General features: G+C 35.2%; 1 protein-coding gene across 4 annotated transcripts; it reads left to right on the forward strand.

Moving 5' to 3' along the window:
- The first annotated feature begins 4,485 nt into the window (after positions 1 to 4,485).
- LOC111375166 (7-methylguanosine phosphate-specific 5'-nucleotidase A) lies at positions 4,486 to 9,876 on the forward strand. Of its 4 annotated transcripts, none has more exons than XM_022997960.1 (10): positions 4,486 to 4,618; positions 4,734 to 4,896; positions 6,292 to 6,352; positions 6,516 to 6,648; positions 6,877 to 7,000; positions 7,161 to 7,217; positions 7,318 to 7,414; positions 7,628 to 7,835; positions 8,957 to 9,017; positions 9,474 to 9,876. In XM_022997960.1, exons 1-10 carry the CDS (start codon positions 4,539 to 4,541, stop codon positions 9,528 to 9,530), a joined length of 1,041 nt encoding a protein of 346 aa, XP_022853728.1. In that variant the 5' UTR covers positions 4,486 to 4,538; the 3' UTR covers positions 9,531 to 9,876. The 4 variants fall into 4 exon arrangements, with proteins under 4 accessions (XP_022853728.1, XP_022853730.1, XP_022853729.1 ...); XM_022997962.1 differs by having other exon boundaries at positions 4,512 to 4,618; positions 4,758 to 4,896; XM_022997961.1 differs by having other exon boundaries at positions 4,513 to 4,618; positions 4,746 to 4,896.
- Positions 9,877 to 15,302: the final 5,426 nt, after the last annotated feature.

Raw genomic sequence — 15,302 nt, forward strand, 5'->3', positions numbered from 1 at the left:
GGGGGGGGGGGGTGGAACAACCAGATACAAATCTGGTGAAATTCTGACAGATCTGTTTCTATACAAGCAAATTTATTCTTTTAAAAATCTCATGTTACAATCTTCAAACCTTAGAAAAGGCATTTCTACAATTGGCCTTTAGAAAAAGCCAGAGACAGTTGACAACTGAGTTATAGTACAGACTAGCCAAGTAGCAAATTAATAACTAGAGAAAATGCTCTCCTGCAATTTCAGTTAAGAAATCCATACCCAACCCCTTCAAACCTTCCCAATTTGTCAACTCTTTCATCATTTAAACACCCCCGAAAAATATTGTTTCGTCTGTTGGCATCGCATCACCTTTTTTTCCTCGATAACGAGCAGTGCCAATTCTAGACCTGTACATCAAGAAAATGAGTACTACATTGGAAGCAATTGAAAGCCCTGAGAATGCAACAGGCCAAGCCGTAGGTGGCTTTGGGTACGGTCTCGGGCTCTCCCTTGGGATCCTCGCAATATTTGTTATCACCATCTATGCCTCCTATATGTGCACCCGTGGACGGGGACAGGGTGGCGCCGCCCTCAACAACCACCACTTTTCCACCCACCAAAGCTCCACCACTTCCACAGACGACAACTCTTGGCATCCATCCGGCCTCGATGAAACCACCATCTCTACCTACCCACAATTCTTATACTCAAAACTCAAATCCCATAAATGTGAATCCACAGCTTCTGCTTGCTCCATTTGCTTGGCTGATTATAAAGACACAGATTTGTTAAGGCTGATGCCTGATTGTGGCCACTTCTTTCACCTCCTATGCATTGATCATTGGCTAAAGGTAAATCCTACTTGTCCGATTTGTAGAAACTCACCATTACCAACTCCTCTTGTAATTTCATAACCTACTCAATCATCAGGTTGATATTTAAAATGATTTCATTAGCTTTTCATTAGATTCATAGATTTTCTTCCCCTTTCATTTTAGTCAAAGTGTAAATGTGTTATTGATTCATTGGTTTTTGAATTATATTAACTTTGCTTGTTCGTAAAATGTAATTGAAATGCATTATTTGTTTTTAGTATGTATGAGCAATCCTATTCTGTTCTAGACCGTCGATAAGCACCAATCTAACTGTCCATTAAGCGCCATTAAACGTCCTAAATGAAGGGATAAAAGTTATATTTATTAAGATGTTCAATCAATTAATTGATAGCTAGAATATTGCTAACATTAGTCGGACTAAAGAACATTATTCAATATGTAAGATATTTTCTTATTTTTCGATGATTACTTTCGGGATGGTTTGATTGTGTAATTATTATAGATTCTCTTTTTACTGCCATTTATACATATGGCATACAACTAGCTATTACTTTTCTGAATAAGTAATTTTGAATTAAATACAATGTCTAAATGAATTTACTCCAAGGAGATTTAGCCAAAAAAAAATAAAAAAAAATTGCATGGCATGAATAAAATCCAGCTTTTGCAAAATAAGCTGGGCATGTCGCAATTTCAAGTCAATGTCTTCTAATTCAAGCTAAGCTAACAATTGGAGACAAACTTTTCGTGTTAAAATTGTTGAGTGGCTTAATTTGGAGGTGATTAATTTATTGATATCTCAAAACATGCATAAGCATGTCTTTTTATAAGTCATTTTCATAGTTAAGCAAAAATAATATGATGCGATATAAGTATTTACAAAAAAAAAAAAAAAAAAAAAAAAAAAAAACCCTAAAAAATTAATTAGTAATCCAATTAAATTTTCTCTAGGAGTTTGACAACGAGCAATGATTTTTACTTTTACATTATCACAAAAACAATAAACTTCAGTCTGTTTGAGAGGGATTTTTTACCCCAAAAAATTAATTTTTTGATCGTTATTTTACTATTCCAGCCGTAATTTTTGACTTATTCTCTCACAGGTGGACCCCACTTTTCTTCTAACGGTCAAAAAATCAATTCTTAAAATCCCTCTCAAACGAGGCCTTAATATAATCTTGAAACTAAAACTTCAAAACTAATGCACTATGAATTGTATAAAATTAAAAAAAAAGAAAAGTCTAAAATGTTATTTAAAATTTGGTGCAAGATTTGAAGAATTCTCATCAACAGCGACACTAACCTTTAAGCCTAATGAGACATTGCATGTGAAGTAAAGTACCCCTTTGTGCATAAGAGGAACGTTTGCTGGGCCCCTTCATGAATGCCTTGATGGTTTGATCTAAACAAATTAGAGGGTTGTAATTCCCTCGATCCGTATCCCTATTCCAATTAAATAAAAATAGCACAAAACCATAGAAGAGATGGGAATATGAAGAAGCATGAGCAGAATTTCACCAGTAACTATAGAGTTGGATGAATAGACCAAATTCATGTTGGAGAATACTATTTGCAGTAATTTGCAGAAAATAAAACACTGTCAAATATTGGGTAACAATTAATAGAATTATTTTAAGAGAAAATTTCATATTTAGGAGGTTAACTATAATCCATTTCAAAACTAAGAAACAAGTTTTATAACTTCAGAAAAATAAGATGTTATTAAATTTTATTTATAAAATAATTAATTAACAATGTACTTTATTAATTAAATATATTTAAGTCACAATTCTATACAATTTGATCGCAAATTATTGAATTAATTGGTTATGAATTATTTTTTGATCGTAAATAAAATTTTTTATAGCTCACAAATTATTTAACGGTCACGAATCAAAAATTTTATAAGTTGCAATTTATTGGTTGGTCACAAATCAATAAGTTACAACTTATTTGACTGCACAAATTATCAAATTAATTAATTACAAGTTATTTTTTGATCAAACGATCACAACTAGAGAGTCACAATCACATTTTTTAGGTCACTTATTATTTATTAGTTACAATCAATCAACTAAGTGGTCACAGTCAATCAAATAATTGGTCAAATACTCTTTCCCCATTCCATCCCACAACCATTGCCACACCTGATCGCCAATGTCACAACTACAACAACCACAATACCAACACATACCATTTGAAATCCACCATAGCAACAGTTGACCTCGCAAATTGGATCTCCCACGTGGCCAATCGATAGCTACTTCACGTGTTTCTCCCTATGCACAATAACATAGTCAGACATACATGGTCGGAACCAACAGGGTGGCAACGACTGCATATACTCCGACGGTCAAGTTAGTTGATGGTGGTCGAAACGGTGCCGGAATTGTACAAGGGTGGGGAGGAAAAGGATTATACTTGTGTGGATAGCCAAGTTATTTAGTAAGAGTTACATTACCTTTTCTCTTACAAAACCTTTGGTATTTATAGGCAATGGACACCGTTGATACGTGTATGCATTTGACGGTGCGAGACGTATGCTCGTAGGTGTTAATCAGCCGCATCTAGAAGGGGCTAGTTATTAATTCATCTGAGTTATGAGTTGACATAAAGTTGAGATGTCACATGAATCAATCCCTGATATAAAGATATATCTTTGAAACTGGCGACGAAGAGGCCTTTGCTGTAGTGCCTCAGATCTACTTACACTTCGGTAAGGGGTGTGCGCTTCGACAATCATTTTGGATGATGACTACGCCTTAATCATGGGGTTCGGCTGAGGCGTAATGAACTCATATCACTTCGAAACCACTTCGAATGGACACGTGGTGCCTCGCTGGGATGTTGGTATGACGCACCGAGGTGGGTTAGTGAGGTGCGTAACAGCAACCACATCACTATCACAGTACCACACCATCACTACCGCATCAAACCGCCAACATCACCATCACATCAACCACACCACTACCACACAAAGCACATAGCAACACACCATCATTGCACCCAACCACTATACACAGCGCTACAATCATCACAATCACAAAACCAACACATGATCACCACTGCCGTAATTGCACACCACCATCGCACCATAGTACTACCACCGAACCGTAAATCATCGCACCACTCAAAAATTGAAGAAGAAGAAGAAGAAGAAGAGTGGATCTGCATGGTGGTCTTCCATGTGATAAAGAGAGAACGAGTGGATGTTGCAGCAGTGACAACGACGGAACTCCGTTGTTTCTGCACATGATGAACCAGTAGTGATTTTGTCGCTGCGACGCATCGTTGTGCCAGGTTATGCTGCGCGTGTTATCATCGGAGCCACCTTTCTTCTACCTTTGTTGTTGAATCCGCCGGAGAGAGAAGGAAGGTGTGGGTTGTGATTTTGAGATTTTTAGGATTTAGGTGATTATGATTTAAAGAGAGAAGATAGATGATATTGAATATTATTAGTATTAAAGCTTTGAATTAATATTTAATTTTTGTATAAACAAATTTTAAATTTACTTTTTTAAAGGATAAATTTTGGTGTACATAATTTATGTACATAGGAGTGTCTGCACTGTCCAAATGGGATGGAATTTAAATTGGATCTTAAAAATTCTGATCAGGCCCGGGAAATTTTTAAATTGGGTTTGGGCAGGTCGGATCCGAATCCGGAACCGACCCAGACATCCCAACATTGCCCATGCCGTGGCAAATAGTGTCCTTTCTGTCCTCGCTCTCATGAGTTATGCCTTCCTTCCCATCTGGACTGGCATTTTCAAGCCTCTGCCTCGCTTTATTTTCTCTCACTTCAAATTCAGGTCAGTTTATGCATAAATTATACGCATAACATGCCTACATTTGCATGCTGACAAATCTTTATGATTGTTATTCGACGACCGACTCTTAAGATTAAACACAGATACTGCATAACAGAAATACCTGTAGGGTTTGGTGCAGCGGTGATCGTAAGAACATAAATCGACCTGAAAATATGGAACAAGTTGTGGCCGATGGCGCAGAAGTAATGGTGGGGGACACTGAATTACTGCAAAAGAAAATATCATATATTCGACTCGACGGTCCTGCGAAGCTTCAGGTTCTCTCAGTACTATTACTTTTATAGAAATTGTGATTCTTTATAGCATGGCCTAATTGTTCAAATTGATCAATTTCAGCGATTAAATGTTGATTCCATTTCTGAGTAATTGGGGGGTAATTTTTATGTATTTGCCTTGTTTTATAAACTCCCCGAAACAATTTGATAAAAAGGGCAACCTTTTCTGGAAAAAAATCTATACAGAGTTTAGTTGGAATGTTGCTGTAATGTTTAATTGTGATTCATTTACTTAGCAATTAATGTTACATTTTATGTTACCCTGTTTCAGCATTTTGTCGGATTAAACATTTCTCTTGAAAAATAGTTTTTAAAACTTTTTCTTTCTAAAAGAATGAAAGAAATGTTTTATGGAATTTGGAAGCAAGTTGTTACAAAAGAAAATCTCAAGGAACATGGTTCATTGGAAAATACTTTTGCCCCCGCCTCAGGCCTTTTTTAACGATGCTTAAACCCAACACGTTATGTTAATTCAAAATTCTAAGCACGACCATCCCAATCGTTCATCTGTTGATTTCTATAGTTTGTTTAAGAAAAAACTCTTATTAGGGTGAGTGGTCAGCTTGAAGAAGATGACTCATTTTCTAATTTTAATTTTCTATTATCTATTTACTTTTAACTTACTAGAAGTGTCGACAGAGCTACAAATTAATATTCTTACTATCAACTTATAGATTTTTTGGAAGGTATTTATCATTAAGAACCCCAAAGAATGAAAGAAATAAAGATTGATGACAAAAGTGGGAGGATAGTTTAAAGATGGCGTTGCAATTTTTTCTATCGGATTATGGTCTAAAGTACGGAACTAATTGTTAATTATTTTTAGGTCATATCTAGATGACTGAGGACTCCAAAGGGCGTGAAGTGAAGTTAATAGATTTTTTGGAAGGTATTTATCATTAAGAACCCCAAAGAATGAAAGAAATAAAGATTGATGACAAAAGTGGGAGGATAGTTTAAAGATGGCGTTGCAATTTTTTCTATCGGATTAAGGTCTAAAGTACGGAACTAATTGTTAATTATTTTTAGGTCATATCTAGATGACTGAGGACTCCAAAGGGCGTGAAGTGAAGTTATTGAATAGCTGCAAGTGACAAACTAAACTCTTAAACTTAATGAAAAGTAACAAACTGATGGGAAAACAGATGATCACAAGCACTTTTTTGAGCAAAAGTACTTATTGTCTTTGGACTGATAATCTTTAATTTTGACTTCCAAAATGTTATCAATATTTGCATCAAGGCTATTGTAGAATTCTGTTTCCTGTAATTTGTTAAATATTATTACGTCTATGTTATTGTAAAATTAAAATTCCATTTATTTTTCATCTTGATCATGTATGTACTATTGAGCATACATTTTCCTTCAAAATGATAGGTTATTGCAGATTTTGATGCTACACTAACCAAGTATTGGGTCGATGGTCAGCGAGGGCATAGTATGTTATTGCTTCTACACTTTGTGATAATTCTCTTGTTCCTTATAATTCAATTCTATTTCGTAGTATCAAATGCTGGCATATACAGAAAGGCTTGTTCAATTATTTTTACTCCTTTTATGGGAATTAAATTACTGACTTTTATTAAAATAAAAATATGTAGGTAGTCATGGCCTTTTGCAACAGGGGAATCCAGAGTATGATGTCAAGAGGCAGAAATTATACGAATATTATCATCCATTAGAAATTGACCCAACAATTCCTATTTATGAGAAAGCCAAACTCATGGAAGAGTGGTATGTGATTTAACCATTTAGTAACGGATGCTGGCTATTCTACCTATAAGATGACCAAGATTATTCTGTCTTAGCTCCAATTAAAGAATTAGTTCTTAATCTTGACAGTTTGTCCCTTATTTTTGGGTCTGTCGGCTGTTATAAATATTTCTATTGGATTTTAGGTTTCTCTAAACAAATTGTGGTTGGCTCTCAAATAGCTGTAAGTGTTTGATTCTATATACACAGGTGGGAGAAAACACATGGTCTCCTTATTGAGGGAGGACTCACATATGGTGCTATAAAGACTTCCGTGGCTAACTCCAGGATTGCATTCAGGGATGGAGTCATTGAACTTTTTGAACTTTTGGAGGTAAACATTATTTACACTCTGGGGCTTCTCGTTTACATGTTAGAATGAGTGCTATGGGACTATATTGAAGAAAAATGCAAATTAGGTGGGTTGTAATATAAAATACCACTGGAATTTTAAAAAGGGACCCAGTTTACATTTTTTCTCTAATTACTTGCAGAAGAGCAATGTCCCTGTCCTCATATTTTCTGCTGGCCTTGCAGATATAATAGAAGAGGCAAGCCTTTGGAACTTTGATGGTCTTATTTGATTCTTATAGATGTTTAATCTTACGAAAAAATCTAATTGCCACTTTTGTGTGACACCTCTTCTACCAGGTGCTGAGGCAGAAACTTCATAGGTCTTTTAAGAATGTTAAAATTGTATCTAACCGGATGGTTTTTGACCAGAATGACCATCTATTATCGTTTAAAGGTATCTTTTACTTTTTATAAGGGGGTATCAACTAATCATTGTGCTACTATGAGCGTGTTCTCTAATCAACCTGACTGGAAGTGATTTTCAAATAATATGGTGATTTCACTCCAACAATTACTTAGTCATTGAGAAAGCACCCTTCGCTAAGGCTGATTGCAGATCCAATTTCCCTCTGTAGAAAATATTAACCAATGTCTGTTTTTTCTACAGGGAAGACTATCCATGTCCTGAATAAGAATGAGCATTCAATTGATATGGCTGCACCTGTTCATGATCAACTGGGTGATGTCAATGGATTGGCTGATGATCCCTCCTCGGTGAAAATGAGAACTAATGTGTTACTCCTAGGTGATCACATTGGAGATCTTGGAATGTCTGATGGTCTAAATTACAAAACACGAATTTCTGTGGGATTCTTGTGAGTAACAGTTTCTCCCTTTAAATCCAAGAAAGCAATGCCTGGGAGTTTATGTTCTCAGTTATACTACTACAGTGAACCTGTCGTCTTAGCATGCAGTTGGTATGGTCGTCAGAATTTTGATTTTTCATTTCTTAAGAGAATTAAAATGTGTTTTATTTTGGATAAAATGGGAAAATGTTAGCAGTCACCAATGACTAAATCTTCATACACTTTCATCTTGTTTTAAAAGTTGTTAAAAAGAACATTTTGTCAATTTAAGTTGTGCACACATCTTTCTTTTGGGCCAGTAATTCCTCAATTTATTTATAAACAATTAAATCAGCAACATTGACTTAGTGTTTGAAGTGGCCTTGCGATTGTGAATCTACAATAAAATTTGACACGATACTGCAATTTGAATGGGTTTCAGTTTGCTAATTTGGCAGAAACTGACCATAAGGTCAGTTCTTTCTTTCTCTTTTGTACTTTTAGGCAGCCAACATCCATTTTATTGTCCTCTATTACTAGATTTTTTATTTTTTATTTTAAATTTATTTAGAATCCTCGACTATTTTGCTGAAAGTATCAAAATTTTGTCATGAAGAATGTATCCTGTTTTGGAGGTAAATTCTCAAAACCCAAGTATTAAGCTGATGATTGATGAATATCTTTTTAAAACCATCATACTATTTTTTTGTTCAGCTAAATCTCTAAATTTGTAATCAAGCACATTGCTGATGTTAAATGTGAACTATTAAAATTTTAAAATATCCCCTACAAAGCTCTCAGTCTCTGTCTGAGACCTGATGGGTGTGGGAGAACGTCCTGTATCCTTGAACACCAAAAGTTAAAACAAAATGGTCCTCGACTACACAGGCAGACAAGCACGTTTGACTGTTGGCCTATTTATAAATCAGTGTAAACGTTTGATGCATGGTTAAAAAGTGGAATCTGTTAGAATACGAGTTTGTCTAGGCATAATCAGAAGATATTGTCTCCTGTAAACATATTGAGTCAGTATATCCAGGTGTTAGAAATTTTTATCTTTAATTTATCATTTTAGTATTCAGAAGTTCTGTCATTCTTGATGATTAGTGGTATATTTGTAGTTACTTAACCTTGTTGGATACTTGTTGCAGGAATGATAACATTGAAACTTCTCGGGATAGCTACCAAAAATCCTTCGATGTTGTGTATATGGTGAGTACATAGCTTCAGATAAACACGTGTTTTTCAATCTCTCTCTGAAACAATGTTCATGAACTGATAGTAAGGCTGTCATGTTTGTACCATCGATAAATGAATTGTTGAGCCATTAAAGTTGTCGCATGACATTTCATTCACTAAAGCTAGAATCTTGATACCTGTGTTCATCTGTTTTTATACTTTTTTGGAACCAAAAAAGGATTAAAAAAACGCTGCTTATCCTGGAAAAGGAAAAAAAATGATGCAAATCTCATTGCTGGAAGTCCGAGTTCGTATATTAAAATATTTGAGCACAATATTTTGCGGCATCTCTTCTTGTCTAGTCCCAAGAAAAAGATTATCTTTGCTTTTCTAACAGACATCAAAAAGTTAAAGATCTCTTCTGCTTCTCAGTGTCATATAGGTTACAATCAATGACAATGTTAGAATTTCTAACATATTTGTGTACAGAACGACGCATCCATGTGGGGAGTTGTCAAGCTTGCTTCTCAGCTTTGTTCAATGTGAATTGATTGAAGAATGGAGTACAGCACTGGTCGGAAGACTAAAGTTCTTTGGCGAGATAAATTCATTGGATCCCATCTCTTATTTCCAAAATAAAATATCTAAGAGGAGCTCGGCCTGATCATTTGATGAAGAATCAGAGCTCATCAAGTTTGCTTCATTGAGTTGTCGGTTTTTTGAGGTCCTCTTAACCTGTCATCTTCTCTACTGTCTCTTCACCCTATCGATTTTAGGATTGGACATAATTTAATGTATGGTACAGCTAATGCATAAACACTTGGGGTGCTTATTTTGTTCTCTAAGTTTTAAAATCATTTGGCACGTTTGAATACATTCTTTATTGGTTATAGTGTTGAGTATGGGTCTGATTTGATTGCGTATTGTTCTGTGTGATGTCTTCCAAAAAAAGGTTGAACCCCAACTTAAGAGCCCCCACCGACCCTGCCCTGGGCCATCGTGGAGGAGGTAAATCGCAGGATGTGCCTCCCAGGAACCAGGGTGGAGAGCATATGGATAGGCCAAAACTGTTAACCCATATGGTAACTCCCGCTTGTAACAAAGTCAATTCTACCTTGCGGGGAATCGAACTCTGCACACTGCCGCGCTGAGCCCTATCCGCCCTCCCATTTGCCACTGGGAGATATGTCCTGAGGGCTGTGTGATGTCTTCCATGTTGTCCTATTGATTGATTCTTGCCTTGTGTTGAATTGTAAAGCCTGGTGGGCCCTCGGTAGAGGCTTAGCACATCTCGCCAATATATAAAGGTTGAACCCCAACCTTAAGGCCTCCTACCGTCCCGCCCCTAGAACTTTATGAGGGACATCTAGCCAATATATAGTTAACATGGAATGTAGTACGTGGGATTCAAAAAATTGGTGTGTATGTATTTGATACGTGAACAAATTGAACAATATAATGGACTAGATTTCAGTAATTACTTTATTGAGCATAATGAGAGTCGGGAATTGTAGGTATAAAAGTCGGTGATTTCAACATAAAAAAATGATTGTACAAAGAGAAGTAAAAGAGAGAGCTTTCTGTTGTNTTCCACCTTGCGGGGAATCGAACTCTGCACACTGCCGCGCTGAGCCCTATCCGCCCTCCCCTTTGCCACTGGGAGATATGTCCCGAGGGCTGTGTGATGTCTTCCATGTTGTCCTATTGATTGATTCTTGCCTTGTGTTGAATTGTAAAGATTGGTGGGCCCTCGGTAGAGGCTTAGCACATCTCGCCAATATATAAAGGTTGAACCCCAACCTTAAGGCCTCCTACCGTCCCGCCCCTAGAACTTTATGAGGGACATCTAGCCAATATATAGTTAACATGGAATGTGGTACGTGGGATTCAAAAAATTGGTGTGTATGTATTTGATACGTGAACAAATTGAACAATATAATGGACTAGATTTCAGTAATTACTTTATTGAGCATAATGAGAGTCAGGAATTGTAGGTATAAAAGTCGGTGATTTCAACATAAAAAAATGATTGTACAAAGAGAAGTAAAAGAGAGAGCTTTCTGTTGTATTATGCACAATTGACCATTAGAAGTTCAACTAAGGACGTTAAATGGATTGAGTCAAGTCGGTTCAGTGATAAGCATGGCTCGATCCATCACGTGAGTTGGCTCATGCTCATGTGTGAGGTAGTGACCTGATCGAGAGCTAGCTCATTGAACCAAGGTGGGCTCGACTTGCCACATAAGTTTGCCCCTACTTGTGAGCCCATCTTATTTTTAATTTTTATTTTATTTATTTATTTGGGTATTCAAACTGAAAATTGCACATCACTCCCCGAAGTATAATGAAGGCATAAAGGAATTATATTTCATCAAAATAATTATCTAATTGTGAGAAATAGGTAAATGTAAAAAATTATACTTCGTTAAAACCATTATAAAGTTGTAAAAACTTCATCTTTTATCCGACTTGAGACTGACTACATTACGTAGGCGAAATTAAAATTATATACAAAAGAATATTACATGTAATTTTTTTTAAAAATAAGATGGTGAAATAAATACAATATAATAACAATTCTACCTTAGTAGTATGTAACTGTAAATCTGAAAAGATGTTGAAAGCCACAATCATCTTCTTGCAGTCATTGGTGCATTCAAACATGTGTTTCTATTCGAGTAATATTGCCAAGGTTACATGATATATCTCAATCTAACATATCGTCTCCCATGATAGATGTTGGAGTAAACTTGCAAGTATATAATGTTAACTAAACGAGTAGAAAAATGGACCTAAGGTGTCATTCCAAGGAGACTATTTTATCCTAATATCAATAACCTTATCTCTTATTTAACGAAAACAAAATTTCAGGAAAAGTTTTTATTTAAAACTAATGTTAGATAAGTAAAAGAAATTACAAGAATGTATTTTGTTTAGATTATGGATAAACCTATTAAATATGATGATTAAAACGTTGTAATTTACAATTTCACCATACTTATCAATTTAATCTTACATCTGGAGTTCAATTCCTATAGTTGTAATTAATCGGATTCACTAAAAATGTGTTTGATTGATTTAATTTTCAACATAGAAAATATTATACTTGTCCCTTTTTTATTGTTAGGTGGATGAGAAAGAGAGTGAATTTATTGGAAAATAAAACCATATTCTCCCTAAAGAAAATATTTTCCTTAATTTTGAGAAAAATATGGTCACATGACCAAAGATAGGAAAATATTTTCCATAGAAAGAATATCAATTGAACAGTACATAGCAGGAATTTTGGTAGAAAAATACATTTTTCATGGCAAATATTAGCAATCAAACACATTCTAATTAAATTAATTTACCTCTTGCAAGTTCAAATCAATCGTATCTAATTGAGTTAACTTACTATAGCTGTATGTAAATATGAATAAATCACCTAGGAATTCAATAAAAGACGACAACAATAGTAAAAATGTATCTCCACCTTTTATCCAATTGCTGAAATTTGCTACATGGTCTAAAGTCATAATAAACCTCTGGATATGTTACAATTCACAAATCATGAATTGGTGATTAAATAATTCATGCATTAAGAAAAGAGAAAAATATATATAAATAAATAAAATAACAATGCAAACCTTGCAAATTAAAATAAAATGTTCAAATCTAGGTTATATCGCTCGCTCCAAGTATTGGTTTAGTCTCTAGTTAGACATAATGAAGGAAGAAAACATAAAAATGTATTGAAATACATCACCGGATTTAGGGGAAAATAAGAAAAAGATGAAAATCTTCCACTAAGAATCCGCCTTCTCTGTGCCAAAATCTTGAAAACCCTTGCATTGATTTTATATTTTCTTGTACATCTCCTGTTGCTTGTAATATATACTCCCATTTATTTGATCAAATTCGATCATCATATAGTCCCTAAATCGCCTTGAAAACTAAGTGCACAAAATGACCAAATTACCCCCAGATAAAAAAAAGCCAAAAAACACATTCCATGGATGGGCTGCTGGTCGATTCCAGTTTGCAAATCATAGTCGAATCGCGCCAAATAGCCATTCTCCAGTGACCGTGATTACACCACTCTCTTTTTGCATTTTGGTCCCCCTTCAAGGTTTCTTGTACGTTTTGGGTCCTTTTTGGTTCAATCTTCAATATTGCTCACGTAACTCCCATAAACTTCCAGAGTGATGATACACGTACAAGTACGGGTTTATAGAACCTGTGCCGATCACTCACATACACGGGGTGGGTGGATTGATTTTTTTATTTTTTTTTTAAATGCAAACGGGTCCCGTGTGGGAACCATTTTTTGTGACTGTTGGTAGGGGTTCTGTTTGCGTCAAACAGAACCCCTGTACACCCAACATTGCTCAAACTTCCATGTTTGTCCTCGACTCTCTATAATCATCAATGATTGGTTTTCCTTAAGTTTTGAAGTGTGCAAATCATTTATCAACTTTTCATCAGTCAAATTTCATTCTCGAAACTTGTGAATTTTATGCAGTTGCTCTCTTAATGCTTCATATCCACCATGTGCCATCAAATTGGGCTTCAACTGCTTCAAACCAACTCTAATTGAGCTTGAAACTTGCTTTTCGATCCAAGTACCTCCAAATTTGAGTTATATTTATAATCACAACATTTCCAATAAATTTAATAGAAGTTTGTTCAATTTGTAACTATATATCAATTTTATAAATTTGAATAAGCAGGTAAATGTACTTATCAACATAGACTATATATCTGTAAGTACTAATAAAATCGCAGGTGCTATGAACAAGTTTCAGACTATAATAGAGAAATCCAGATATTGACGTCCCTATAAATACTTAACACAATAATTATACACTAAATATATTATTTATCAAATTTTGGAAGAATAACATTAGTTCTTCTTAATCTTACCGGATGTTGTTACACAACTAACATTCTCGTCAGTCTCTGAAAATTTGGCAAGAAACTGAATAAAACATTGTTATTCCGAGGAGATAATGATAAGCTAGCAATTACGTAGATTACGTGTAATAACACAAGCAGCAGAATGGAATTAGCTATTGTTGGGTTTTTTGATACCCAATAATCCGGGCGATGATTTAAAACAGTTGTCGAATTATTTATCGATACCATGGACTTAGCTCGACTCGGAGATGAACTATACTTTTGGATGGTTCGGGTTTGGGTTGGATGATTATTTGGTTAGTTGGACCATTTAGTGATTAATATGGAGTTGAATTTTAGCCCATTAGTTTAGGTTAATTGGTAGCCCGCTTAGTGAACCCTAGGCCCAATTAGAGTGACCTAAGCTAACATATATATATGTATTTATCTCCCAGCCGTTTTGTGGTGTATGTGTGTTGTAGCAACGGAGAAGAGAGTTGAGAGAAGAGAGGCAACCGATAGAAAGGAAAGCTATGTGAGGTTGTGAGTAAGATTCAACCACTGTTCTTCTTCCTTTCCATACCTTTGAGGATTGCTAACACCACCACCATTCTCCTTTGTGGGGTTAGAGAGAAAGAGAGCAGTCCAAAGTGAAGGTAAAAGTCTTGGGTCGAGTCAAGGTAAATTGGTGTTCGTTTGATTGTTTTCTGAGTCCGGAATCAAGATTTATCGAAGGATTTCCGCTACAGATATTGTGAAATTAGGAGAGTGAAATAACAATTCCAAACGAATTACGAAATTGAGTGATACTTACAAAATTAGGAAAGTGATATTTGTAGAATTATAAAGAGTAGAGAGCGATATATCAGAAAGATAATAAAATTGCAAACTGGTTACCTAGGTGAACCTGCAGGCATCGAGTTGTCAAACGGCTCGTATGAATAACTTGTTGCTCGACTTTGCTAGTGGGGTGAACCAAGTCGAAAAGTGGCTCACCCTATCTAAGCTCAACTCGGGTTCTGATCGTAGATATATGCTCACCATATTATTATGATTATTATCATTTAAAGGACCATGACACATGTATATCAATGCTTACATAAGGGATTACATAATGTCCATATGTCACTTTAGTTTAAAACGCGATTAACTTTTCCATTTAATATTTTTCGTCCACATCTTTTTTGATAACCACTTATATAATATTTTTATGTACAAATGGCAACATTCTTATTTTAAAAAGACATTGCTACATGTACATCAAGACTTGTCTCTTTCATAGTGCTTACAATAATTTGACCTATATCTATTATTTGAGAGCGGGAAGAGTGAGGGTTCCTCTACAATTTTATCTATGGTGAATGACAAACTTCGATTTTGTAAAACTTGTAACTTGCTTGGTAAGGTGGAAGCTTTTAAGGAAGAAAAAAATTACAATAA

Source organism: Olea europaea, unplaced genomic scaffold (genome assembly GCF_002742605.1).
Source record: "Olea europaea var. sylvestris unplaced genomic scaffold, O_europaea_v1 scaffold1344, whole genome shotgun sequence".
NCBI lineage: Eukaryota > Viridiplantae > Streptophyta > Magnoliopsida > Lamiales > Oleaceae > Olea > Olea europaea.

Bases quoted from the DNA above. Each gene is read 5' to 3' on its own strand.
- LOC111375166 (XM_022997960.1), top strand. From the start codon at position 4,539: ATGAGTTATGCCTTCCTTCCCATCTGGACTGGCATTTTCAAGCCTCTG. The intron at 6,649-6,876 runs GTATGTGATTTA...CTATATACACAG, and splicing joins GCCAAACTCATGGAAGAGTG to GTGGGAGAAAACACATGGTC. The intron at 7,218-7,317 runs GCAAGCCTTTGG...CTCTTCTACCAG, and splicing joins TTGCAGATATAATAGAAGAG to GTGCTGAGGCAGAAACTTCA.